At 37.7% G+C, this 26,337-nt stretch overlaps 1 protein-coding gene across 1 annotated transcript in view; it reads left to right on the top strand.

Moving 5' to 3' along the window:
- Window positions 1-26,337, top strand: part of LOC131069603 (protein RRP6-like 2) — an 89,916-nt gene that overhangs the window by 49,928 nt on the left and 13,651 nt on the right. Inside the window, exons 5-7 of the mRNA XM_058005130.2 lie at window positions 10,398-10,477; window positions 18,611-18,661; window positions 18,782-18,884. Of these exons, the coding sequence (XP_057861113.2) occupies window positions 10,398-10,477; window positions 18,611-18,661; window positions 18,782-18,884 (234 nt within the window). The remainder of the gene's footprint in view (window positions 1-10,397; window positions 10,478-18,610; window positions 18,662-18,781; window positions 18,885-26,337) is intronic.

Genomic DNA, 26,337 nt, shown 5'->3' with positions numbered 1-26,337 from the left:
GCAGGGCCATCTTTATTAGTGGCGACTCCAGGGGGGTTACCATTGAGTTTAGTTCTAGTCGAGAGAATAGGGCAAGATTGTCTGATGTGCCCTTCCCGTCTACACAGGAAGCACGAGTTCATACCACCTAGGGTTTCCAGAATGCGGGTGAAGGATTCATCTTGAAGTTTGATTTCGAGAAATCTAGGGATGTTAGTGGCCGGGTTGATAGAAATCAAGACTATGGCATCCAGGTTGGGGACAAGATTTGTAGAGTGATCAATTCTAACCAATTTTCCTATCGATTCAAGAACTCGTGGGATGAAATTCCATAAAATGGGAGGTAAATTTTTAATTAGAAGCCACCGAGAGCAAGAGATAGCCAAAATTTCTTCATTAATCGCATCAAAGGACCATTTGAGGGCCCTAAAGGTGGTTTGCCCAACAACCTAGAACTGTTTATGCAGAACCTCTGCCTGAGATTTATTGTCTCTAAAGAAAATAACAAATAAACCCTTCTGAATCATTCTACAGAAGGAAAAATTGAACCCTAGCTTTCTAACCCACACATTTTTCATCCAGTCATCAATAAATAAGAGATCCAAATTAGTTACTGCAAAGAAAATGGCAATGTCTTGGAGTCTTTTATTTTCTAGTTCAAGGGCTTCAGTCATAGAATCGTTAGGAGAGATAGAGAAAGTACAAGGAGCCAAGGTAGGGTCCTTATCTCGTCCTCCGTCTCCGCCATTGAAGCTTGCAGATGAAGCACTTACCAGAGAAAATTTGGCCTCTCGCGAGATCTGCACGATGTCACCAACAATGGCGTCTCGGAATGATTTGCCAAGAAGATCTTCCTCCATGGCTTTTGAAGAGGCATATGGGTCGCATCCGGCCCATTTACTTCCGCCTCCATTGAGTATTAAATACTCTTGCCTCCACTCGTACTTGCAATAACTACAACCGCTGCACACAGAGAGCCTCGGCGAAAGGTTAGTAAAAAGGAAAGAAATGCAGGGGTAGAGGCTTACCACCGTGGAGGAGGTCTTACTACCTCCTCCACACGCAGGAGCGAGAAGCCCGATGCCAGGCGCACGATGGGTCCACGTCAAACCCTAGTTGCAGACCATTTCCAATGATATTATAACTTGAGAACCACCTAATGAAATTAGAGTTGTAATAAACACCTTAAATTTGCCAAGAATAAATCTAGTTTTCACCTGCAGAAGTTCTTGCAACTTTGAATGGAAAAATAGTGTCTAGACTCTATATTCTCGAGCATAGTAGCAATAACCAGGACAAACTCATGGTTAAGCATGAATACCCAGCTCCCGTCAGTCCTCCCATGCTGGTTGTTTGTGGCATGCCTGGTTCATTCAAAAACTGGTCAACACCTGGTCAAACCAGGGTAAAAAAACTATAAACACGGGTAATTGAAAAAAGTGTGGGTCTTAACGTTTTGACATGAAATAATAATTGCCGTGTATTTAATCATGTTCTTATGAGTATTTTAGCATGTTTTAACTAGCCTTATTTTTCCTGTTTTAATCTGTGTTACACTTTCAGCTTGCAGTGCCTTTGCCATGTAGATACAATGCTACCATGCTCTGGAGTGTTCATAAGTGGGTTATACCTTCCATATTGTCTACAAGATTTAAAGGAATTATGTATTGTTAAAACTTAATATGCTTTATGCATTGCTAGGAGGGTGCCATTCTTCTCCAAGATCGAGTCTATAAATCTTGAGTTAGTTCTGGCCTTTGCCATGTAAATGCATTGTTACTATGCTTTGGAGTCTTCATTAGTGGATTATACCTTCCATATTGTCTACAAGATTAAAGGAATTTGCATTGCTAATAAGCTTTATGCATTGCTAAGAGGGTGTCATTCTTCTCCAAGATATAGTCTATAAATCTTGATTTAGTTCTGGCCTTTGCCATGTAAATGCAATGCTACTATGGTTTGGAGTCTTCATTAGTTGATTATAGCTTCCATATTGTCTACAAGATTAAAAGGAATTACATATGGTTACTATGCCTATAAATCTTGGTTGAGTTCTTGCATTGCCTTTTATGACCCTGCAATTCGTGATGCCGTGGAGTTGCCGGTGGATGTTTTTTTATTAAAAAAACAAAAAAGTAGAAGTTACAGGTATATGGTGAATTTGGTGAAGTGCAGAAGTTACAGGCTGCGTTTGTTTTATTAAATACAGATCATTAAAATAAAGTGGTGGTGCCGTTGAAATTCTTTCAGAACTTTTTTTTGAGATTGTGTTGGGCAATACTTGGCGAGCCCGATATGTTTTAAAGAAGGTCGTAATAAAAGAGAGTTTTTTTTGGTTCTGTTTTTGTGTTGGGATGAAGTTCGGATTGCATGTTTTGAATCGGGTATAGTGTGTTGAAGTTTTTGGATACAAATATTCTTTTTCTGGCTGTGCGTGCATCATTATATCTTCTTGAGTTATTCTTCTGATTTTATTTAGAAAGATATTTTTGGGAGATATATTGAGCAGCGCACAAGTTGTGGGAGATAGAAGTAACACAGCATAAGAGGTGCACATGCGTTTGACAATATTCAAAAATCAGAATATCCTGTATGCACTTTGGAATTTCAGTGTGATGCTCTTAGTTTGATGGAGTCAGGACATCTGCATTTGTGGAGCCGTGAATTCATATTTTCTGAGTGCTGCCTTTTTGTTTGGGTTGAGCTGTTGCGTATAGAAGAAATAGAAGAAAAAGTCTGGTGTGGAGTGGTGGCTTTTAATTTTAGTTATCATTTGCATTTGAGGTTGGTGCCTCATCTCACTGGAGTTGGTGCTTAAGTTATTTAGGAATTGGTGCTCTTTGAGAGTTTGAGGTCTTTTCTGTATTTTGGGTTGGTGCCCATACTAGTTAATGAAAACACTTTAATGCTGTGGTTCTTTTACCCGGAAGGGGTTTCCACAAGAAAATCTCGTGTTCTTGTTTTTGTGTTTTGTTTGCATTTCTATTTCTCTGTGTTAAATGGTTTCATGAATTTTCAGAAGTATTGAAAAGCTGCAAATATTGATTCACCCCTCCTCAATATTTGTTGTTTGCTTCTCAATTGGTAGTAGAGCAGGTACTGTCTGTTAAAGCTTAAAAGCTTGAGGGTTGATCCTATTGGCACAAGAAGATGAATGCTCTGGAAGGTCTTGCAACGAACAAAGCTCCTCTGTTTGATGGATCAAATTATGCCTTTTGGTGTGTCAGAATGCGAGCATACTTGATGTCACTTGGTTTTGATGTCTGGAGTTGTGTTACGACTGGCTATAGACCTCCACAAAATCCACCATCCATTGCTGACGAGAAGAAAGCGTTTGAAACTAATGCTAAGGCTATGAATGCTATACTGTGTTGATTGTCTAAATCTGAGTTTGTTAAAGTCATGCATTGTGATATTGCTGAAGCCATGTGGGATAAACTCAAGAATGCTTATGAAGGAGATGAAAAGGTGAAGAAAGCCAAGCTTCAGACTCACAAGATGCAATTTGAAAGTCTGAAAATGAAGAAAGATGAGAATATTGAAGCCTATTTTTTAATAGTAGAATTCTCTTAAAGGTCTTGGTGAGAAGGTTGATGATAGTCTGGTTATTTAAAAGATCTTAAGGTCTTTACTTTTAAGATTTGATGCAAAGAAACCATAGAGGAGATGGTCGACCTTGATAAATTGTCCATTGACAAGCTTCATGGTATATTGACTGCCATATGAGTTGAGGATAAACACAAAATCATCAAAAAGGGACACCACTTTCAAAGCTTCAAAGAAAGGCAAACAAAAGAAACAAGTTTCAAGTGACAGTTTGTATAATGATTCAGATTCATAAGAAGCTTTGTACATGAAAAGGGTGAAGAAGGAATTTAGCAAACAAAAGAAGATGATTCCTCTCAAATGCTTTAACTGTGGTAAGGCTGGACATTCTGCAACCAAATGTCCATATGAGAACAATGAAGACAGTAGTTATGAAAAGAAGCCAAAGTTCAACAAAAAGAAGTTTAGAGGACAGGACAAGAAAACATGGAAATCCAAAAAGAGTTTATATTCAAAGGAGGAAAGTGATTCATTTGAAGGAATTGATGAAGAATCTCAGAGTGATGAGATTTTGTTTATGGCTCTAGAAGAAACTCATGTTGAAAATCAAGAAGATGAAAATGTTATTGATGAAAAGATGGAGAAGTGGATCTTGAAGAGGAATTGTTGAATGCTGTCAATGAAATTAAAAGTTTTATGAAGAAAAATCTAAATTTGAAGCTGCTGCTCAGAGAAGAGTGAAGAAAAAGTCAAAAAGTCACAAGCTCTAGATGATGCAAACAAGCTCATAGATGACCTGAAAATGTAGATTGAAGAAGATAAGAAGGTTCAAGAAGATCTGAAAAATTAGATTAAGATGAAGGAAGAAAGTTGTGATAGATTGGAGGCTGAAATTGTTTCTCTTTGGAAGTTTGACAAATCATCAACTTTGTTGAATCAAGAAGAGATAAGTCAGAAAAGTTCACTATCTTTGGATGACCTTTTAGCCTCTCAAAAACAGTCTTCAGACAAATGTGGAGTTGGCCTTGAAGAAGGTGAAAGGTCTAAGTCTTCAATAGAAGAACAACAAACTCTTAATGACAATAGCTCAAATTTTTCTTCAACAAGAAGAAATAATGGTTTCGAGCAGCCTTCTAGTACTAGACTAGCACTCTTAACTAGGTTTAATTATTCCTTCTTTCATGGTTATTGTTATGCTTGCAATTACTTTTGGACCACAAGGCAATAAATTGTAGAATGTCTTTTAGAAATGATTTCAGATTTATGAATCAAAACTCTTTTGCCCCTTTGAGGAGTTATAATTATGTTTGTTACAAATGCAATAACATTGGACATAGTGCAAGATTTTGTAAGACTGGTAGGGTAGATTTCTCAAACAAAGATGTTAAGAACAATGTTAAGGAAACCAAAGTGTGGAGAAAGAAAGAAAGAGAGGCTGAAACAAAGTTGCTGATTGTGCAAATAACTCTTCTTGCACATAATGAAAGAGATATTTGATATGTGGATAGTGGCTGCTCCAGACACATGATCGGAGATGAAAGTAAGTTCTTGACTCTCAAGAAATCAAATGGTGGCAAGGTAAGATTTGGTGGAAATTCATTTGCAAGGGTAGTTGGAAAAGATACTCTTATGTTGAATGATGGAAAGACTAAAGTTGAGAATGTGCTATTTGTAGAAGGCTTAAAACACAATTTGCTCAGTGTTAGTTAGTTGTGTGATTAGGGACATAGTTTAACTTTCAGTTTTGATTGTTTCAAAATTAGTAAAGATGGTGTTCACATTGCTGATGCAAGTAGGGCAGCAAACAACATATATATTTTTGATGATGTTAAGAGTGAAACTTGTTGCTTGAGTTTACTCGATAAATCTTAGTTGTGGCACAAAAGATTTGGTCATTTAAATTTTGATACTCTTGTTCAAATCAGCAAAAAGGGAGTTGTTAGAGACTTGCCTAAACTCTCTAAACCATCTGACACTGCGTGCAAGGATTGTCAATTGGGCAAACAAACTCGTAGAAGTTTCAAATTAAAAGAGTACTCAAGCACAATGCCTTTAGAGATGATACACACTGATCTATGTGGTTCTACAAGAACAAGAAGTATGCAAGGTGTGAGATATTTTATGCTTTTAATTGATGATTTCTCATGTATCACTTTGGTGGCCTTTTTGAAGGAAATATCAGAAGCATTGGAGAAGTTCAAAACTTCTAAAGCTTTGGTTGAAAATGAGAAGAATCTGTAAATTAAGTGCCTATGATCAGACGATAGAAGTGAATTTACTTCAAATGATTTTGTGAGTTTTTGTGAAAACAAAAGACAATATTCAGCTGCTAGGACACCTCTTTAAAATGGGGTGGTTGAGAGGAAGAACAAATCAGTTGAAGAGATGGCAAGAAGCATGATGAATGAATCGATGGTGAGTGATTGTTTTTGGAAGGAGGCAGTTCACATAGCTGTCTACATTCAGAGTAGAGGTTTGATTCGAGCAAAGGACAATAAGTCACCATATGAATTGTGGAATGGTAAGACAACATCTATTAAGCATTTTAAAGTCTTTGGCAGCCCTTGTTACATTAGGAGAGATGAGTATAACTTAGGCAAATTTGATCCTAGAATTGATGAGGGTATTAGTGTTTTAAAAAGAGATTGCATAAGATAGTTGAGAGCACCGATGTGAGAATTGATGAGATTGCTAACACTTTTGAGAAATTGCAAAGTTGTGATGATGATTTACAAAATGGAGAGGCTGAAAATGCTGATCAGTCAACTTCTACTTGTTCAAGTTGGGACAGCAAGCAACAATACTGGTAATATCTCTGAAAACAATCAAAATGAAGGTGCTGGTACACATTTTGAAGGTGGAACAGTAGACAATTAGTTTAGTATAATAGATGTATCAGCTGGTCCGACACCTTTACTTGATGAAAATAGATCTACATTCAGAACTTCTCTTAAGACTTCATCAAGATTTGTTGAAAAGAACCATTGAATCAATCAAATCTTGCAAGAGGACAAACCTAGAGCAACAAGGAGAAAATTTAACTATTATGAAGATGATGACATTTCATTGATCTCCATGATTGAACCTAAAACTTTTGAAGAAGTAGCAGAAGACAAATCTTAGGTTGCAGCTATGAGAGAAGAGTTAGATCAGATCCAAAAGAGTGAAACTTGGGAACTTGTCCTAAGGCCTAAGGACAAGAATGTGATTGTCACAAAGTGGGTTTTCAGAACAAGTTGAATGAGGATGGCCAAGTGGTGAGAAATAAGGCAAGGTTAGTGTGTAAGGGTCATGCTTAGGTTGAAGGTATAGATTTATATGAAACCTTTGCACCTGTTGCTCGTTTAGAGGCAATTAGAATTTTTTTAGCTTTTGTCTCTTTTAAGGGTTTAAAAGTTTTTCAAATGGATGTTAAATCTGCCTTCTTGAATGGACATTTGAATGAAAAAGTTTATGTGGAACAGCCTGATGGATTTGTGTTATTAGCAAATCAAGATTATGTATGTAGGCTGAAAAAGGCTCTTTATGGCCTCAAATAAGCACCACATGCTTGGTATGATAGGTTGGATTGTTATTTGCAGCAACAAGGATTCAAAAGAGGCATAGCGGACAACAATTTATATGTTAAAGAGGAAGGTAAACATATGTTGATCGTAGTTGTTTATGTTGATGATTTAATTTTTGGTAGCGACTGTGAACAAATGTGTAAGGTTTTTCCTACCAACATGAAGATGTAGTTTGAAATGTCAATGTCGGGAGTGCTATCTTTCTTCCTAGGGCTGCCAATTCATCAATCAAAGGAAGGTACTTTTATTTCCCAAACTAAATACGTTCGAGAGATGTTGAAGATATATCAAATGGAAGACAATACTCTCGTTAGCACTCCTATGGTGACTGGTTGTAAACTTAGTAAGGATGGTGAGTCTTCAGATGCTAATCAAACTCTTTACAGATCTTCAGATGCTAATCAAACTCTTTACAGATCTTTGATAGGAAGCTTATTGTATGTCATAGCCACTAGACTTGATATAATGCGGGTTGTAGGATATGTTGCTAGATTCAAGGCTGCCCCTAAGGAAACACATGTTCATGCAATCAAAAGGATTTTCAAATACCTCAAAGGTATGATGGAGAGCTTTGGTATCCTAGCAGGAATGATTTCTTACTTACAACATATATAGATGTTGATTGGGGTGGTTTAGTTGATGATAGGAAGAGCACAAGTGGAGGTGCTTTCGTCGTTGGAAAGTGTTTAGTTTCATGGCAATGGAAGAAGCAAGCATCGGTTTCTCTTTCTACAGCTGAAGCAGAATACATTACAACAATGTCTTAGTGCACACAGGTGCTTTGGATGAAGCAAACATTGAAAGATATTAAGGTAGACTTTAGTCATCCTATTTCTATCTATTGTGATAATACGAGTGCCATTAATATCTCCAAAAATCCTGTTTTGCACTCTAGAACCAAGCATATTCCTATCAAATATCACTTCTTGCACGAACAAGTTAGTAATCAACAATTTAAGCTTGAATATGTTTCTACTAAAGATCAGATTGCAGATGTGTTTACTAAGCCTTTGTCCAGAGATACATTTGAAAAGCTGAGATAGATGTTAGGAGTGGTTTCACTCCATCATTGAAGGATTGTATTGCTTAGGGGGAGTATCTACTGCATTATTCTATGCCTGGCTTCAGTGTTTGCAGGTTTGTTAATGAATTTGTATCAGTTTTTGGTTGATTGTAGATTGATATCAGTCATTGATGTCAAAGGGGGAGAAGGATCTCAAGGGGAGATGTATTGTTTTCTTGGTTTCTGGAGGTTGCAGAAGGAGTTGGAGTTGCCATCAATGACAAAGCGGGAGTTTGTTGGAATTTTTGTCATTGATGTCTAGAACTTGTAAAGATGCTGATTATGCATATTGGTCAAATTAATTTGATTAAGCTACTTGAGCTCTCCGCCTTCTTGATTGAGGTGTTTAGTTGCTTGTGTTCTTGTTTGAGCTGCTTACCTGCCTGCCTGGTTGAGCAGTTTGAGCTGCTTGCTTGGCTATCTATTTGAGCTGTGTGTGTGTTTGAATCAGCAGGGTGTATGCTTACTTGTCTCATGTGAATATGTTTTAAGGCATCAAATGTTTTTAAAGTAAGGATAATCTTTCCTTGATGCCATGGGAGGTTGAGATAAATATTATTTTTTTATTATTGGTGGTAGCTATATGACAAAGCTTATGTGCATTTTTTTTTAAAGATTGTAAATGGATCAAAAAGTTTGACTGAATCATGGGACGCAGAGGATATGTCAGACCATGGGGGCTTAACTCAAGACTATTTTAATCATTTATTTTTTTTGCCACCGTAACAGGTAGAGGCTGTGTTTTTTTGGCATCGAATTTGAAGGGAACGATTGAAGTTGTGGGCCATGATTTTGAGTGGTTTATTCATGCAGTGGTCTCAATTAATGAAAATGATTCAATTTTGCCTCCAACGTTTTTTTTTTTAACACGTGGGAAGTGAAAGATAGCGTTGAAGACTACGAACTTGATTTTTTTTTCTCTATGGATTATTGGCTTTTTTTGAAGGCTGCGTTTTTCATTGCTAACATATTGGAGAAAAAAGAAGTCTCAGTGTATCATTCTTTGTGGGTGATATTGTGGAGTTGCTGGAGGATGTTTTTAAAAAACAAAACAAAATGCAGAAGTTACTGGTATATGGTGAATTTGGTGAAGCACAAAAGTTACAGGCTGCATTTGTTTTATTAAATGCAGATCATAAAAATTAAGTGGTGGTGTCATTTAAATTCTTTCAGAATGTGTTTTTGAGATTGTGCTGGGCAATACTTGGTGAGCCCAATATTTTTTAAAGGAGGTTGTAATAAAAGAAGAAATAGAAGAAAAAATCTGGTGTGGTGTGGTGGCTTCTAATTTCACTTATCATGTGCATTTGAGGTTGGTGCCTCATCTCACTGGAGTTGGTGATACAATTATTTAGGAAGTGGTGCTCTCTGAGAGTTTGAGGTCTTTTCTGTATCTTGGGTTGGTGCCCATACTAGTTTCTAGGTGGGTTCTACAGAACTTGAAGAAGAAGAGGATCTGCCCGTTACAAAACTATCCTCTCCTTTGTTTATGAATCCATCTCTTTCCTTGAGAGATCTTGTTCCCCTCATATCAATTTAAGTAATGGCTCTAGAGGAGTGGTCCTACAATTTGAGAGCAAACAGGGGTGCATATTGGGGTTACAGAGGGCAGGCATGACACTAGTCTCCTAGCCACCCTTGTCTTTGGGGATGACTATGGGGATGATTGTGGGGTGGTGGTGGGGGTTTCAGAGGGGGGTATTCCTTCAGGGATGGCTATGGTATGGGGGTTTTAGAGGGGTTACACGTCCCTGTGTAACATATAATCAAATATACCACGGGCAAACAACACCTAGGTTGTGCCAAGTCAAACTGGCATGCTGGATTTTTGGAAAACCTGGTCAAATCTGGAAAAACTGTGAATAACCATCCAGGTGTTTCGATAACCCATGTTTTTGTATTACTTTGGCTCTATTATTGGAGGGTATTGCCTGACATTTTAAAGAATGACTTGTTCAAGAAGCATGCTGTAGATAAAGGTACATATTTTCTCCTTTATTATTTTGTTTTTGATTTTACATCTTCAATTGATCTATAAGCTATTTTTTTATCCAATCAATTTTCCTTTCTTGTTTTCTATGGAGAATGGCAATTTCATTTCTTTATCTCAAATTCTCTGACTTTACCTTATATATTGCTTAAAGAACTGCAATCATTTCTTTTAAATCAAGAGCCTTTCATTTCTATTATATCTCTGTTTAGCTAGAGCCATTGTTTGACCACTAAGTGATTTGACTTTTCAGGCATCAAGAGTTTTGGAATTGGAGAGAAATAGCCTCGAGTTTCTACTGAAGCACTACTGTGGGATTACTGCTGACAAGGAGTAAATTTTTTATGTCCTTTTAAGTGTTTTTCGTGTTGCTAAAGATTATTCTGTGCATGTTTTATCCAATATGCTTGAAATTCTGGACTGAAATGTATACTTTTGATTTTTTTTTTTTGCATCTTTTCTGTTGAAGGGTTTTTGCATACAATGCTTTGCCAATACCAACGAAATACAAGCGATACTTTGATCTGATTGGTTTCAGTCATTTGTAATAAATACATGTCTATGGAAAGCAACATTCAGAAATGTGTGTCTACTTGCTGCATAGATCTGAAATGCCTTAAAAATCACTATCAAATGCCCATACAAAGATTGCTAGAGATCTGCCATGAAGTTTCAGAAATGTCACAATCCACGATCCACAAAACCAAGCCTTCAATACTCAGAAAATGAGATTCAGAAGTCTGCTATAGCAAACGGAGTGCAAGGAAACACATGGACAAGTCACATTTATGAAGATAAATACTTTGTGTAATGTCCCTTTGTTAAAATAGGATTTATTAATAATAATAATAAATTAAAATATAAAAGAATGTCAATGGGCCCTTGGTCTACTGGTGAAGTTGAATGGCTCTGAATGAGCACACTAGGGGTCAGTTTTGCTGAGTGCAAGGGCTCCGACATCATAAGGGATGAGGCCGGGATCGTGCCCCAGGCGAATTTGGTGGAATGGATACCCCTTAGTCCTTGGCTCTTAGCCGAAGAGGTTTCAGCCTTTAAGCTCGTGCCCTCGTATTGGGTGGCAAAAACTACTCTGTGAAGGCCCTCGCTGGGCTTGTGGCTTGTGGGCTTCGTGCCCTTGCTGGGCTGCCGTGCTCGCAGGTCTGGACCTCCATTAAAAAAAATATAAAAGAATAAAAATAAAATCTAGTTAAAGTTTAATGAATGGTGAAAAGGCATGAAATGAAAAGTTTTGTCTCCCTCGAATATCAGATATAAAAGGGAGAGAAGAGAACTTCATTTGGGGAGAAAAGAGATGAAGCAAGAAGGGAGCAAAGGAATTAAGGAAGTATTGATGGGAAGAAGATAAGGAAGTGACCGTTCTGAAGGGGCAGCAATGATGAAGGGTTGTGACTTTTTCGAAGGGTGGTAATTGTGAAGGGTTGTGACCATTATGAAGAGGTGTGACTCCCCCTCACATCGGGGGATATAAAGGGGAGAAGTTTTCATTTGAGAAGGAGATAAAAAGGGGAGATCAATTTGAGGAATAATATATTATTCTCAAGGGCAACAATGAAAAGTGGTGACTCAATTCTTATGAAAGGTGGCTACCCTTCCACCAATAAACTATATAGGAGAATTCATTCAAACCATTGAAGGGGACTTCAATCAATGGAGGAAATCAATGCATAACATCAATTCTGCTAAGAGAGCAAAGAACCATCAGCAATCAAATACAGATCGAACCGTTCAGCAGTAGCACTCATCCAAGAGAGCAGCGTTCAGCTTTCAAAGAGGGAAACAATGAAAAGCATACAGGCAATATTGAGAGGGGGGAGGGTGTGAATCGGTATTGCAGATTTTTAAACTTTTTAAAACTTGAAACCACCTAAAACATGAAAAAGCAAACATCAAAACACATACACCGGATTTCTCTTGGAAAACCCTTTCGGGTAAAAAACCAGGGCATCAAAAAGCTTTCATTACCATAAAAGATCATAAATGTGAGCACCGTTCCACAAAGATCATAAATACTCAGAGAGCACCAACCCTTTTCAAAGCACCAACTCCGAATATTGAAGTATCAACTCCTGTTCGCTGAGGCACCAACCCCAACTCAAACAGTAAAAATTTTGAACACACAACACTACTCAACGACCCTTTATCTTCAGTCAAAATGCAGCACCAAGAATAATAAAATATCCCTTTTCTCAGAGACTCTGCAAGTCTGAACAGAGAACACGCTACCAAGAATGCCAATAGTAATTAAGCAGCTTCACCATGAAATCAACATGAATTTCATATTAGCTGCCCAGTTATACTCAGAAATAAATAACACTACTCTTAGAACATCGCTCATCTTCTTTTAACACATCATGCACAGCTAACTGGCACACCATTATCCAGTCACAATTTTAATTGACTCAGGGTTTCCTTTTTAACATCACTTGCCCAAAAAGAACCTGATAAATTCCCTTTTTCAAAATGACATACTTAAAAACATTAATACCTTTCAGAACATACTCTTTCAGTAAAACCGAACAACTCAATATCAATATCTCCTTACAAGCTCAACTCAAAGCTATCCAATATACTACCTTTTTAATGAATCACATCCTTCTCAAAATTTAAAACAAAGACACTGTGTTTTAAAGACGTTGCACTCACAGACATCAACTCTCAATGCCATCAATCTCGATACTCTGAGACTGTGTTTTTCTACTCTATCTTCAGTTCTGTGCACTACTGCCTTATATTTTCACCTATAGCTACACCATAAGAGACCTGTCCACTCTACACAGCCATCATTAATAAAGAAAACGTTTTTTTTTCAGAACTGCTCAACACACCACGATAACATCTGCAACTTTTTCCCTTAAATTCATTCACACCACTATGAGAAATTAATGCACCACTATGAGAAATTAATGCATCCATCTATCCATCGTTGCAAAGACTTTTTCAAATGCACAGTCAAAATTCCAACAAAAATGCCCAGCTCTCCTACCTTCTTGAAGACCCGACTCCTTTTTATTTGAAAACGCCACACTTCTTTTCCCAAGAAAAAATAATCTGTGTAACATATCTCTGACATTGCTCACCACGAGTAGGTAAAAAACGCACAATCATTATACTTGTTCAATTATTATTTTTTTATAGCCACATCACTTGCCAAAAAAAAATTCTTAATGATGTTCCATGTTCTCATATTAAACTGTAGCTGCATTTACCTTTGCATCAACTCCTATGCCACCTGTGATTCCCCTTAAATTCAAACAAACTGCCACACACTTAAAAAGATAAAGGACTAAATATTCAACTCCAAGAAGAATAATACTAAGATGATTCTATCATTAAATATTCTGAAGCCGTCGGTCCAAGAATTGGGAGAATGAATAAAGTCCATTTCATATAGAGTAGTCACTTATTAAGAAAACCTTTATTTATATTACCTGCATCTTCCACGCAGCTAGAGAATAATGTCTTCACCTGGACGAAATATTTGATGCAATAGATATGCTAAAATGCTGACATGGAAAACTGACTAAGTAGCTGGCATATAATCTGACTAAGCAAACAAGCAAGCAGCTGAAGCAGTTCAAGCAGTTCAAGCAGGTCAGGTAGGTCAAGCACCTCAAGCACGTCAAGCAGCTCAAGCAGCTCAAGCACATCAAGCAGCTCAACCAAAATAAAGAAGATCTAATGAATAATCAGCAGCTCGAAAAGCACTTCAAACTTAATCCAATATTACTTTGAGCAATCGTCTAGCTTGAATAACATAGGCTTGACAAAAACCACTTGACATCAATGACAAAATGTCTAACAAACAGCATCGAGTTGAATCTGTCCAAATTACCACAACAGACTGAACATACATAACCTGCAATAATTCTACAAAGTATAGTGGGCAAAATTTAGTGTCCTCCCAAAAGGGGACATTACAAGTGGTATCAGAGCACTGTTCCTGCCAGCCTGAGGGAACAGAGAGCAGATTATAATCATACCATTACATGTATGAATTGTTATTGATTAAAAGGAGAAATGCCAAACATAAAGTGATGCACCCCCAGATAAGTTTTGCTAGGTCTGATTGTTTGCAGAGTTTCTAATTTTTTCATTTTTTCTTTTTTCTTTTTGATTTTTTGAGGTTTTCTGAGTTTTTGATGAATAATGATTGCAATACATGATGATAAAACGAATAACAAATACTGAAATACAACCAATTTCAAACTAAACACCAAGTTCAGATTTTTATCTAATCTTTATTAAATTTTCTAAACCAAACAATACCGTACCAGGCAGTTGATTTGAATTCATACAAAGAGGTATTGTTGTTTTCAGCAACTCTTAATTCTCCAACGCTCCAGACACTGACATCAAACAAAGCCCTGATTTCTAACTGGTATAAATGCTGCGGATTGCCAATAATGCCCAGATCTGATGATATAATATCTGTGGGTATGTGGTACGGTTGGTATTCTCAATGCCAATCTGCCTAGTAAGTTACTGAGATGCTTTACAAGTCTGGAAGCTGGTTTTTTCTGCCCAAACACCTGAAATTTAAGTCTGATCTGTAATTTACTTAGCTCACGTCTGAGCTGGGCCTGATATAATGCTTCCTGAAGTGGTACAGCTGATGAATTGTACCCAAATACAGCTAAACTCGGTCTCCACCACCACTGATCTGCAAATACAATGGTCAAATTTAACCTTCTTCAAGTCTGATCTGAAGATTGACTACTAATCTCCTGATGCCAATGAAGTACAATGCTGGACATGTGCAAACTCAGACCCTTAGATGATCTCTCACACCTGCAGGCCTCTTATCTTCTGAGAGTTTTCATTCTTAGATGATCAAATAGCTGAGATTAAACCCTTGCAAGAGCTTTCTCCACAATGCTGGTAAAAAAATGATTCTTGGATGCCCAATTTCCCTCCAAAGCTTCATTTTATTCATTTCCATTTTTCCCTCCAAGTACAATTTCGAAATAGGGTTTTTTATTCACCCCTTTTAATGATAAAACAATGTTTTATTTTATTTAATCCCTTCCTAGGAAACAAACTTCATGAGGTCATTATTCATTATAAACTTGGCCCCTTATTAAGTTATAAACTTTATTTTTTAACTGCCTAGGTACTTGGGCCAAATATTATTATAACTTATTATAATCACTTTATTATGTTATTATTCCCAACTTGGGAAATAATTAAATTATTTCCCAAAAATTCGTAACTCGCTCATCTGGGCTCCGTTTCAAGTTCTACCTGAAGATGCCTATCCACTGATGCCGCCTGTCCATTGTGAGCTAATTGGTAGTGCCCTCCTAAAAAATAGGAACTATGCCAAAAGTTCCTTGAGTGATCCTGAGGGTCTCTTGATGTGTCATGGACAACTCACAGTCAATCCCTAAAAAATAGGGATCCCTCCTAAAATTTAGGAGACTATCCCAAACTGACCAAACAAGCTCCTAAAGCCCTGATGTGTCTATCTCTGCCCCTGAATAGGCTCCCTACTCACTCTGCCGGCCTACGAGAGTCAAGTATAGGCCAACCTCCACTGCTGACTGCTCTGATTTAGGAGGGGACATTACAGTTAAGTGATGAATTCATTACCCAAAGAGATGGATTTGGTCATGGTTGGACATTCCTGCCTCTTGTGGGCTAAGTGATGAACTGATTACCCCAAGAGATGGTTTTGGTCTTGATTGGACGTTCGTGCCTCTTGTGCGCTAAGTGGTGATTTGATTACCCCAAGGGATGGATCTGGTCTTGGTTGGATGTTCTTGCCGCTTGTGGGATGTGATGCAAATGGCCATGACTTGGATATTGCATGCTCTTGAGCTTAGTTGGGTTGGGCAGTTTATTGGCATCCTTTCGAGTTCCTATTGAATTAAGCAATGATTAGTTATAGGTTAATTAGTTAGTCATAATATCTATTGTAATTTGCTTGTTCACTATGTCTACATATATTCATGTGTATGCTTCGCATTTAGTTCATGCGTGATGTATTCCCAGCATGTCTATTCTATGAATCTCTATGATTATTGCCTTGGGTTGATGTAGAATATGAGAATAACAAGAGTAAATCAAAAGATATGCATTTATTTAGGGTAATAGATATGTGCCACGCTTTTAATCCTCTTCTTAATATATGTTAAGATCACCGATGCTTTAATGCAAAGAGATATCCATGATAATGTGCAAACATTGGGTCAATCAAATTAATTAAGGAATACAAATCTCCAAGGATTAGCTTGGGACCTTCATGATTCTATTCATAGAAACCTACATTGCTTGAGGATGAGCAATCTTGGGAAGGGCGGATTGTAATGCCCCCTTCTTAAAATAGAATTTATTAATGAATAATAATAAATTAAAATATAAAAGAATAAAAAGAAAATTTAGTTAAGTTTAATGAATGGTTAAAAGGCATGAAATGAGAAGTTGTGACTCCTTGAAACATGAGATATAAAAGTGAGAGAAGAGAACTTCATTTGGGGAGAAAAGAGATGAAGGAAGAAAGAAGGGAGCAAAGGAATTAAGGAAGCATTAATGGGAAGAAGATAAGGAAGTGACTCTTCCAAAGGGGCAGCGATGATGAAGGGTTTTGACCTTTTCAAAGGGCGGTGATTGTGAAGTGTTTTAACCATTATGAAGAGGTGTGACTCTCCCTCACATTGGAGGATATAAATGGGAGAAGTTGTCATTTGAGGAAGAGATTAAAAGGGGAGATCAATTTGAGGAATACTATATATTTCTCGAGGGCAACAATGAAAAGTGGTGACCCTTCCAGCAATAAAGTATAAAGGAGAATTCATTCCAAACATTGAAGAGGACTCAATCAATGGTGGAAATCAATAGATAACATCAATTCTCCTAAGAGAGCAAAGAACCTTTAACAATCAAATACAATCAATGCTGGATTTTAAGCTTGTGAGCTCATTTTTAAACCCCTTTTTTATGATTGTAGATATGACCAAAATTGCCCCCTACTTTGTTCCCCTATATTTAGTCTCAAAATTGTTGATATTGGTAGTATGTGTTATGGGTTGGTATTCATTCTAAACTTGCCTACTTGTGATGTGATTATTAAGATAATATTGTAATATTTCTATTATGGTCATCGTGGTAATATTTCTATTCTCGATTGTTTCCATTATGTAAAGATCCTTTTGTAATCTCTCTATTGAGAGATCTTTCATCTCTTGTAATTATCGAACAATCAATTATTATTTCATGGTATCAAAATGCTTAGGTTCTTTTTTGGCGAATAATTTTGTTAAAAAATTTGTGGGTTTTTTGATTTTTTTCCACAACAAAATCAGGAAAGGTTTTGCATGATTGTTTTGAAAAAATCATGGTCATGTGTTTTCATTTTTTGTGCGATGTTTTCACACAAAAATCTTGGGTTCTTTCTAAGCTGGAGGGTTTTCTGATTGTTTTTGGAAAAAAATCATGATGGGTTTTTGTGTGGTTTTGAGAAGTTGATCTTGATGTCTCTGGATAAAGGGAGGGATGGCTTTGTTACCCAACATCAGGGTGGAAGGATTGTGGTTGATAGATTGTGGTAAACTTGGTCATATCCAGAAATTTTGCAAAACCAAGGAGGGTCTCAGCAAGTTCATGTTGCAGAACGTTCTAAGGAGAATGGGGCAGCCTCCTTTGCATTCATGGCCAAATTACCTGTAGATTATGTCAAGTCTTCTGTAGGGTAGTTAGTAGAATGACCATTAAGGGAGGGTATTAAAATAATATTATAATATTTCTATAATGGTCAACTGTCTTTTTGTTAGTATTTAGAAATATCCTTTTATTTCTTTCGTCTTTAGTTATTTTTAGGAAGTTTCCTTTCTGTCTTTCTTGTTTCTATTCTAGATTGTTTCCGTTATGGAAAGATCCTCTTGTAATCTCTATTTAAGGAGCTTTTGTCTCCTTTTGCAATTATCCAACCATCAATTATCATCTCAGCAATGCTTGCTTAATAGTGGAGGTGTTGCATTAGAGCAGTGAGCAAAATGTTCAAAGAATGTAAATATATTCACTTGTAATTTCAGATTTCTCCACTTACTAAAAATGATATGTATCTGAATTTTTCCATGCATAAAAATTGGTATCTGAATTTTTCTATGCATAAAAATTGGTGATCATTATGGACGTTTTAGAAAAAATCTGCCTCCAATTACACAGATAGCATCAGCATAGCTTTGTTTCTTGACTACCTTAAATCGTTTTCATATGAACATTTTTGAAATCATGTTTTTGATAGAGATACAATCTTGAAGTCATGTTTTCTTACAATAGCTATACCAATGTTTCTATTGTATTCATGTCAACTTTGTTATCTACATCTCTGCTTAGTGTTTGATACAATATGAATCACTGAATGGCTGTTTTCTGTATATCCCTTCTTTAATTATGTCGTCTTATGCACAAACACAGGAAACTGATTTTTTGTATTTCTTTGTGCAGATATCAGACTGCTGATTGGCGTTTGCGGCCACTTCCTCCAGAAATGTTAAAGTAATTTCTATATAGCTACAAATTATTTCTAATCATGTTTTTTGTCTGTTTCTTTCCCCTTTCTGGGTGATTTCTTCACTCTAAATTTCTAAATAGTAAACTGTCCTTTCTGTCAAACAGATATGCGAGAGAAGATACCCATTATCTTTTGTACATCCATGATGTAATGCGGCAGGAGCTAGCATCTCTTCCATTTGAGAGTGAAGAGGGTCCACTACTGGAGGTGGTTATCTTTTTTCTCTTTTTAATGTTGTACAAATAGTTTGTTTGTTCTTCTTTCCTCAAGAACTACTTTTGTTGTGTTATGGGCTGCTCATCCAAGATCTTAGTTGCAATCAAAAGCACAAGGGATCTGTTGTGACATTTTCACACATTGCCCCATTGCAAATGGGGACCCAATCTTTTCGCTAAATAAACCAAGTCTTTTGTAGTCTGTGTTGTCTCCGGACCCTAAGGAATGAGTTATAAGGTCTTGTTGGTTTGGACTCTGACCTTTGGAAGTAATGAAGTGACTAAGTAGGGAATGGATTCTTAAGGAATGTACAACCTAGATAGGATATAGTGTTAATATTGCCATCAAGTCGAGAATTAGGGTTTTAATGTATTGAGAAATGCATTGTGCTTATTGCTTTAACCTTCAAACTTTGCATTTTGCTAACTATGAACTTGATTGATACTTGTACTTCACAACGTTTCCTCTTCTTTCTTCATGTACATTATGGGGAGCAAGATTTTGGATGCGGAGGGGAGGGCATTGTTGAGTGGGTGATATCATTATCCAAGGAAGAGATTGTAGTAATAGAACAAAGAATGCACAGTCAAAGCACAGTGAAAGGAATGGAATGATGGAAATGGGCTAAGTGTCAAGATAACCATGAGAATTGATATGAGGAAATGAAAGAGAATCAACCAAAATTTTGGCTATTTGGAAGCATGTATTGTCAATTTTAGGGTTTCATCTAGCAAGTTTTGAAAGAGCAAGCTGCATTGAAAAGAGAATCTTTGAAAGGGCTTACCAATGAAATTTGAGCTTACCAATGAAATTTGAGCATTTCTTGAGAACTTTCTATTTTTAGCAATGTCTATTTTTAGAAAGTTTCATTGTGGCCCCCATTGGCCGAATTTTGCATTTGGACAAAAGTCTTTGTTTCAAAGGGCCTACTAGTAAAATTTGAGTGTTTTTTGAGAACATTCTATTTTTAGTAGTGTCTATTTTTAGAAAGTCTCACTGTGGCCCCCGTTTGACCTAATTTTGCATTTTGACAAAACTTTCTACTTCAAAGGGCTTACCAGTAAAATTTGAGCATTTTTTGAGAACTTTCTGGTTTTAGCAGTTTCTATTTTAAGAAAGTTTCATTGTGGCCTTGTTTAACCTAATTTCGCATTTGGACAAAACTTTCTATTTCTAGTAGTTTCTATTTTAGAAACATCAGAATTTTGACTGTAAGTGGAGCAGATATCCAGATTCAAGTCCGGAAGAATGAAGATGAAATGCAGAGCGTGAAAAGTTAGTGCAGAAGGAAAAATCCTCTCCTAGGCCAAAAGTGTGCTCAAGAGTGCAAATTCTCGTTGAAGGAGGAATCTGGCGAAAAGGAAAAATCCTCCTCTAGCCCATAAGTGCGCCTAGGAGTGAAAATTCTCATCGAAGGAGGAATTTGGCGAAAAGGAAAAATCCTTTGCTAGGCCAAAAGTGCGCTCAAGAGTGGAAATTCTCGTCAAAGGAGTTTGGTGAAAAGTAAAAATCCTCCTCCAGCCGAAAAGTGCGCCCAAGAGTGGAAAATCCACCCTAAGAAGGAATTTTCGGTAAGGAGGAAATTTCCAAAAATCCAAACAATCCTTCTGTACCATCCCATGTGCGCCCAAGTCTTAAATGGCAAAAAATTGACTAAGTATGGGAAAATTCCTTCTTCCCCATTTAAGTGCACCCAAGCATTCATGAAGTCATGGAAATTGAAAATTCGGCATTCATGAAGTCATGGAAATTGACAATTTGGCTGTGTTTTAAAATTCCTCCTCCAGGCCTATTATGTGCTCAAGAATTTTAGAAGGTATGGAAACTCAAAATGTGACTGTGTTGGAAAAATCCTCCATGCCATCCCATGGGTGCCCAAGCATTTGCAAGGCATGGAAACTCAAAAATTTGACTATGGAGAAATTCCTTCTCCAAGCTCCAAATGCACCCTTCTCCAAAATGTCAGAAAATGATAAAACATCAAGGATTCATTTATCCAATCCAAAGGCAACATCATGATGTCAAGCATGGAGGTCCAAGATGAGCAGATCTAATTTATGACATACAAGTTCAAATAGAAATCTAGTCTTAGGAAGTTCATACAGGAAGAATTCTAGTTCCAAATGTTGAGGAGCACATTCAAACTCCAAACATCCATGCTTCAAGGCAATCTAGTGAGAAGAAGAATTTACAACATCTTGAATTTCCTCTGAAAATCCAAGATGAAAAGTCAAAAGGAAAAGACTCGAGGAATGACAATTGTCAACAAGAAAAGAAGACAGCCAAGAAGTTCTCCCAAATGATAAGAGGAGGATCAGGATCGAGAATTCTATATGTTGCAGTTCCCAGAGTAGACAAGACAAGGGATGAAATCACTCTAGAGGAGTATGATGTAACAAAGATTGATTTAGGACCTACTTCAAGAGCCCAAGCCATCAAGGATTTTGATGACTTCACTCAAGCATTGAAAAATCAAATCAAGAAATTGGAACTAAAGTACAAGAAGTTGAAGATTGATAAAAAAGCCTTAGGGGGATATGTGCAGCGCATAATGAAGCTAGTTAGACAAGAAGATGAGACATTTGTTCCACCTATTGCCCTTCCAAGGGAATCAATTGAAGGCCTTGAAGAGATGAAGATAATTGCTTAGGGAACTAAAGACTGGTCGAAGAAAGTGCACAAAGAGGTGGATACATTCATTGAGGACTTAGTGCAAATGTATAATAGGATTTTGGCCTCAGTTTAATCTAGGATATTGATCGTGCTTGGGAAGACACACATATCTACCAAGACGAGACTATCCCATGCCTAGGAGCATTGATGGAGATTCCTCGAGACACATTGATGGAAGGAGGGGTGATCAGGTAAAAGGAAGCATATGACTTGTCTAGATGGTATTGCACAATGATATTAGGAAAGGAAGCCTTCAAGAAATCAAATGAAGAATCAACCTGGCTAAGGAGGATACTTAAAGAAATTTAGATGGAAATCCTCTCCTCAATAGAGGCAATGTTTGCACAAGAAATAGGAGATAAGAAGATGATCACAAATAATTTGAAGAGCATGGTCAAGGAACACCTTTTCATGGACATGCGTTCTTTCTTGAGGAGTCGCCTGGATGACATAGGAACACCTTTTCGAGGACATGTGTTCTTTCTTGAGGAGTTGCATGGATGACATTTCCATATTCATCAGTTTCATGAACAAGATTCAGGTACTCAAGCTAGCATGGGAGAAGACTCTTTGTCAGTATGAAAAGGATACGACAATCATGGAGTGCAAGCTTGAGACGACTACAAGTGTCTCTGTAGATGAACTAGAGATAGTGATGTCTAGGTTCATTGAATTTGCCAACAAAGAGAAAGAAAAGGGACGCTTACTTCTAGATGATGAGTTGTTTGATGCTTAGTTGACATCTAGTTATTGGTTCTTTACTCTAGTTCTTTTGCATAAAAGGTGGCCATTTACTTTGAAACCCTAATTAGGGTTCCATCTTGTAATCTCTGCCCTTGATTGCAAATCAATCTTGGTCGTTTATTGGTGAAGGATCTTTATAAAAGACCCATTAGATATCTCATTTGTCATTGAATTTGCCAACAAAGAGAGAGATAAGGGATGCTTACTTCTAGATGATGAGTTGTTTGATGCTTAGTTGACATCTAGTTATTAGTTCTTTACTCTAGTTCTTTGGCATAAAAGGTGGTCATTTACTTTGAAAGCCTAATTAGGGTTCTTTTGTGACCATTTCACAACAGCACCCCATCAAAATGGGGACCCCCTCTTTTCTTCAATTCCTAGTGTCTCTTAGCATAATGTCTCTCTTGCAAGTTTGAGTGAGTGGGGTAAAAGTTGTCGTCAACTTGATTGATTAAAGCTTATGGTGGCAAAACGTTGAATAGGAGAAGTCAAGTTGAACGAAGATAGAAGGAAGCTTGATGGAGGAGTCTCTTAGATCAAGTCTAGTCAACTATGCAGGGTCTTCTTTGTCATCCAAACGATCGGGTCGTATTTCATTGAGAGGCAGGGTTGAAGGCGCAAAATATGGTTAAGTACATGAAAATTTCCATTGCTCCTCATCAGGAGTGAATTTCCCTTCCTTTGCACTTTCATGAGGGCGAAGTTGCTTCTAATACCTTGATAACAATTTGACACATCAACTTGCATGGATGGTAAAATACCAAGACATGAGTTGATAAGACCAAGCTAAAGGGTGAATTTGAGGTTACTTCCATTGCTCCTCAATTGGAGCGAATCACTCTTCCTTTGCTCTTTTGTGAGAGCGAAGTCATCTCCAAGGCATTTGTTAAGGGTGATTTGATGGCTTTAACACATGGAGACTACAAAAAAACTTAAGGTTTGAGTTGATGGAATGGAGGGTAAGTGGATAAAACCGAGCTAAGTGCCTAATTTGAACTTGACTTCCATTGCTCCCCTTTAGGAGTGAAATTTGTTTCCTTGGACCCTTCTCAAGAGCGAACTCACCTTCCTTTGCTCCTTCATGAGAGCGAAATCCTTCCTAGGTACTCTTTAATGATGATTTGGAGTGATTCAAGACATAAGAGGGTAAATTGATAACCAAGTGGGCTGAGATTAATGTCACTTCCATTGCTCATGATTTGAAGTGATTATCACTTCCTTTGCCTAAGTCTAGGAGCGAACTTCCTTTGCCTTGGTGTTGGAGGAACTTCCTTTGCCCTCATTGTGGAGTGAATTTCTCTTCCATTGCAGCGCCAAAGGCAAGTGGGGCTGGCACATGTAAAGCACTTATCAAGGAAGATCAAAAGGGTGAGGTGTTGGAGAATAAGATCACGTCCCATTGGAGCGACATAGTAGATACCAACCTTGGGAAATTTGATCTCAAGAAATTTCGAGGCTCGTCATACACAAGAAAGCCTACTGCGACAACAAAGAAGATGATGGACAGTGGAATCATAAAGGCAGTTGGCTTCCCTCGTGTGGTTTAATGCTACAAATTAATGGTTGAGTGTGCCAAACATTATGACTCACACACACAGACAATAGTGGCGAAAGATGGAAGAGTGCTTGCCAACCTTTCAGAAGCCGTTATCAGTGAAGCCTTCCATCTACTTGAGCCGAGAGACATGATCTATAAAAGCATAGAAGGAGCTAAGACAGTTGATGAGGATGATCAAGAAACAAGCTTGGGGATCATCAACAAATATTGGCTATTGAAGAGTAGACCTGGTAAGAGCAAGATGCCCAACATGCTACATAGAGTGGATTTCAAGGATGAGTTTAGGGATTTCATCACTCTACTCAATCGAGTTGTAGGTGTATCTCAAGCATTCTACTTTGAGAATTGGATGTTCTTCTTCATTGAGACAGTCACCCATGGCAAGGATACAATTAATTGGGCAAGACTTATCAACAATAACCTAGATGTTCAACTGAGGGGACTCATCCACACTAGGACATTCTATATGAGCTCCTATGTCATATACTCTTTTGCTAGGAATGATGAGTATGTCGGGTTAGTGTATAGAGGCGTAGTTGGAAGAGGACTTGGAGAAATAAGAGCTTGTGAGTCATATACACAGCTACACCATTCGACTAGGCAACTTTATAGAAGAGTCAATGATGCCTTCACTATGCATATCACAAGGATTCTACAAGGTGGGATTCATCAACGGTTGTCTCCGGTGGCACAAACATTGATCAAGCAATTTGGTACATGGCTCATTCAATTTCCGAAGTTTACCTACATAAGAATTCAAGGATGCCCTTCCTCTCCTCACATGTTGCCACGATATCCGATAGATAGGGTAGTGTTACTAGAGGTGGTATGGTAGTTGGCTGCATATGCCAAGGCACTACGGCATAAACATGGGCCCATCATTCCTTTTCCCATATCACTTGGAGATTCTATAGAAGTTTGCTCCTCCCTTCATGCAGCTGAGAGCGCCGAAGAAGAGTTATCTCTCTATTCACTCATGCCATTTGCTCCTAGGGATGATTTTGATCCTTATGATAATGTAAGGGGAGATGCCGGAAAGAAGTATAAGCATATATGGCAGTTGGAAGACTTTTGGATGAATGCCCAAAATGATTTTGAAGTGAAAAGAAGAATGCACTCCAGGCTACCTCTTGACTTCATTCGGAAGTGCAAAGTCTTTAGTGTTGCTGACCAAGCACAAGATAGTGGCAAGTGTCTCCAACCAACCAATGAGAAAGAAGACAAGGAAATAAAGATCAATTGGGTTGAGATGGAAGTCACAGATTTGAAAGAATTGATGAAGCAAGTCTTAGCTGACAATGGGTAGATGTCCAACATCGGAAGTTGAAGAAACAGAATATGACAATGACATTTAACTTAGAGATAAGAGTGGATGATGAAGAAGATGCAAGTGCAAGTGGAAGCGCTTCTCAATCAACTCATTCTAAAGGTTCGAAGAGAAAGGACGATCATGGAGAAAAAGAATCATCAAGAAAGAGACACAAGTCAAATTCCAATCATCCTTCTAGCACTTCCTCTAGGCATGAAGAGAAGATGAATCAAAATGAGGGCTATGAGAACCAAAGACTTAATAAGGATTTGAGTCATGAGGTGAACGAATCCATGGAATCAACAGTTCAAAATGATAGAGGTAAAGAAATTATCACAAGATCAAGAAGAACTTGCTCCACACATTCAAGCAAATGATGAAGATAAAGGAAAGGATAATGGTGAGACAACTTCCCCTCCTCGAGATGAGCAATTGCTGGAGGAGACACAAATGGGAGAAGAAGATCATCTATCCCTGCTTGGCTAAGAGATAGGCTTGCCAGAGAAGTAATAGCAGTTGATTAAGAACTAGTAGGTGACTTGGATAGTCTCCTAAGCTGGACTCAAGGAATCACTGAGAAGAAAGCTACAAAGATGTCCAAGGTGATGAGAGATGATACGGGTTCTCGAAAGATGCAAATCGCCACCCCGATGGTTGACAAATTTGAAGATGAGATCACAATGGAGGAATATGACATGGAAACTATTGATTTGGGTCCACTTACTACCAAGTGAGCCTTGGGTGATATGAATGATTCAGTGAAAACGGTTCATCACACGCTTAGAATGGAAGTAGAAAAGAACAAGACGTTAGAGAGAGAAATAAATGCATGGAGAAATTACTTCCAACAATTCAAGGAACCGTTGAGACAACATGATCCATCAGTTACACCACCATCATTGCTTCCTTTAGAATCAATGGATCATATGGAGTAGATAAGAAATCTGACACATCTAATGGATGCGTGGATGGATAAATCCTTCATGATGGCTAACAGGTTCATAAGAGATATGATGAAGACACTTGATAGAGCTATAAAGGTTCTTGGGAGAACTCATGCTCTCATGGAAGCCTTTGATACATTTTTCTACACTAGAGACATTACTATCCTTGTCTTGCAAGAAATGAGGAAGACATCTGGGGAAGTTTTGGTGAGAGAA

Source organism: Cryptomeria japonica, chromosome 3 (genome assembly GCF_030272615.1).
Source record: "Cryptomeria japonica chromosome 3, Sugi_1.0, whole genome shotgun sequence".
Lineage (NCBI taxonomy): Eukaryota > Viridiplantae > Streptophyta > Pinopsida > Cupressales > Cupressaceae > Cryptomeria > Cryptomeria japonica.
This window is presented reverse-complemented; position numbering and strand designations above follow the sequence as displayed.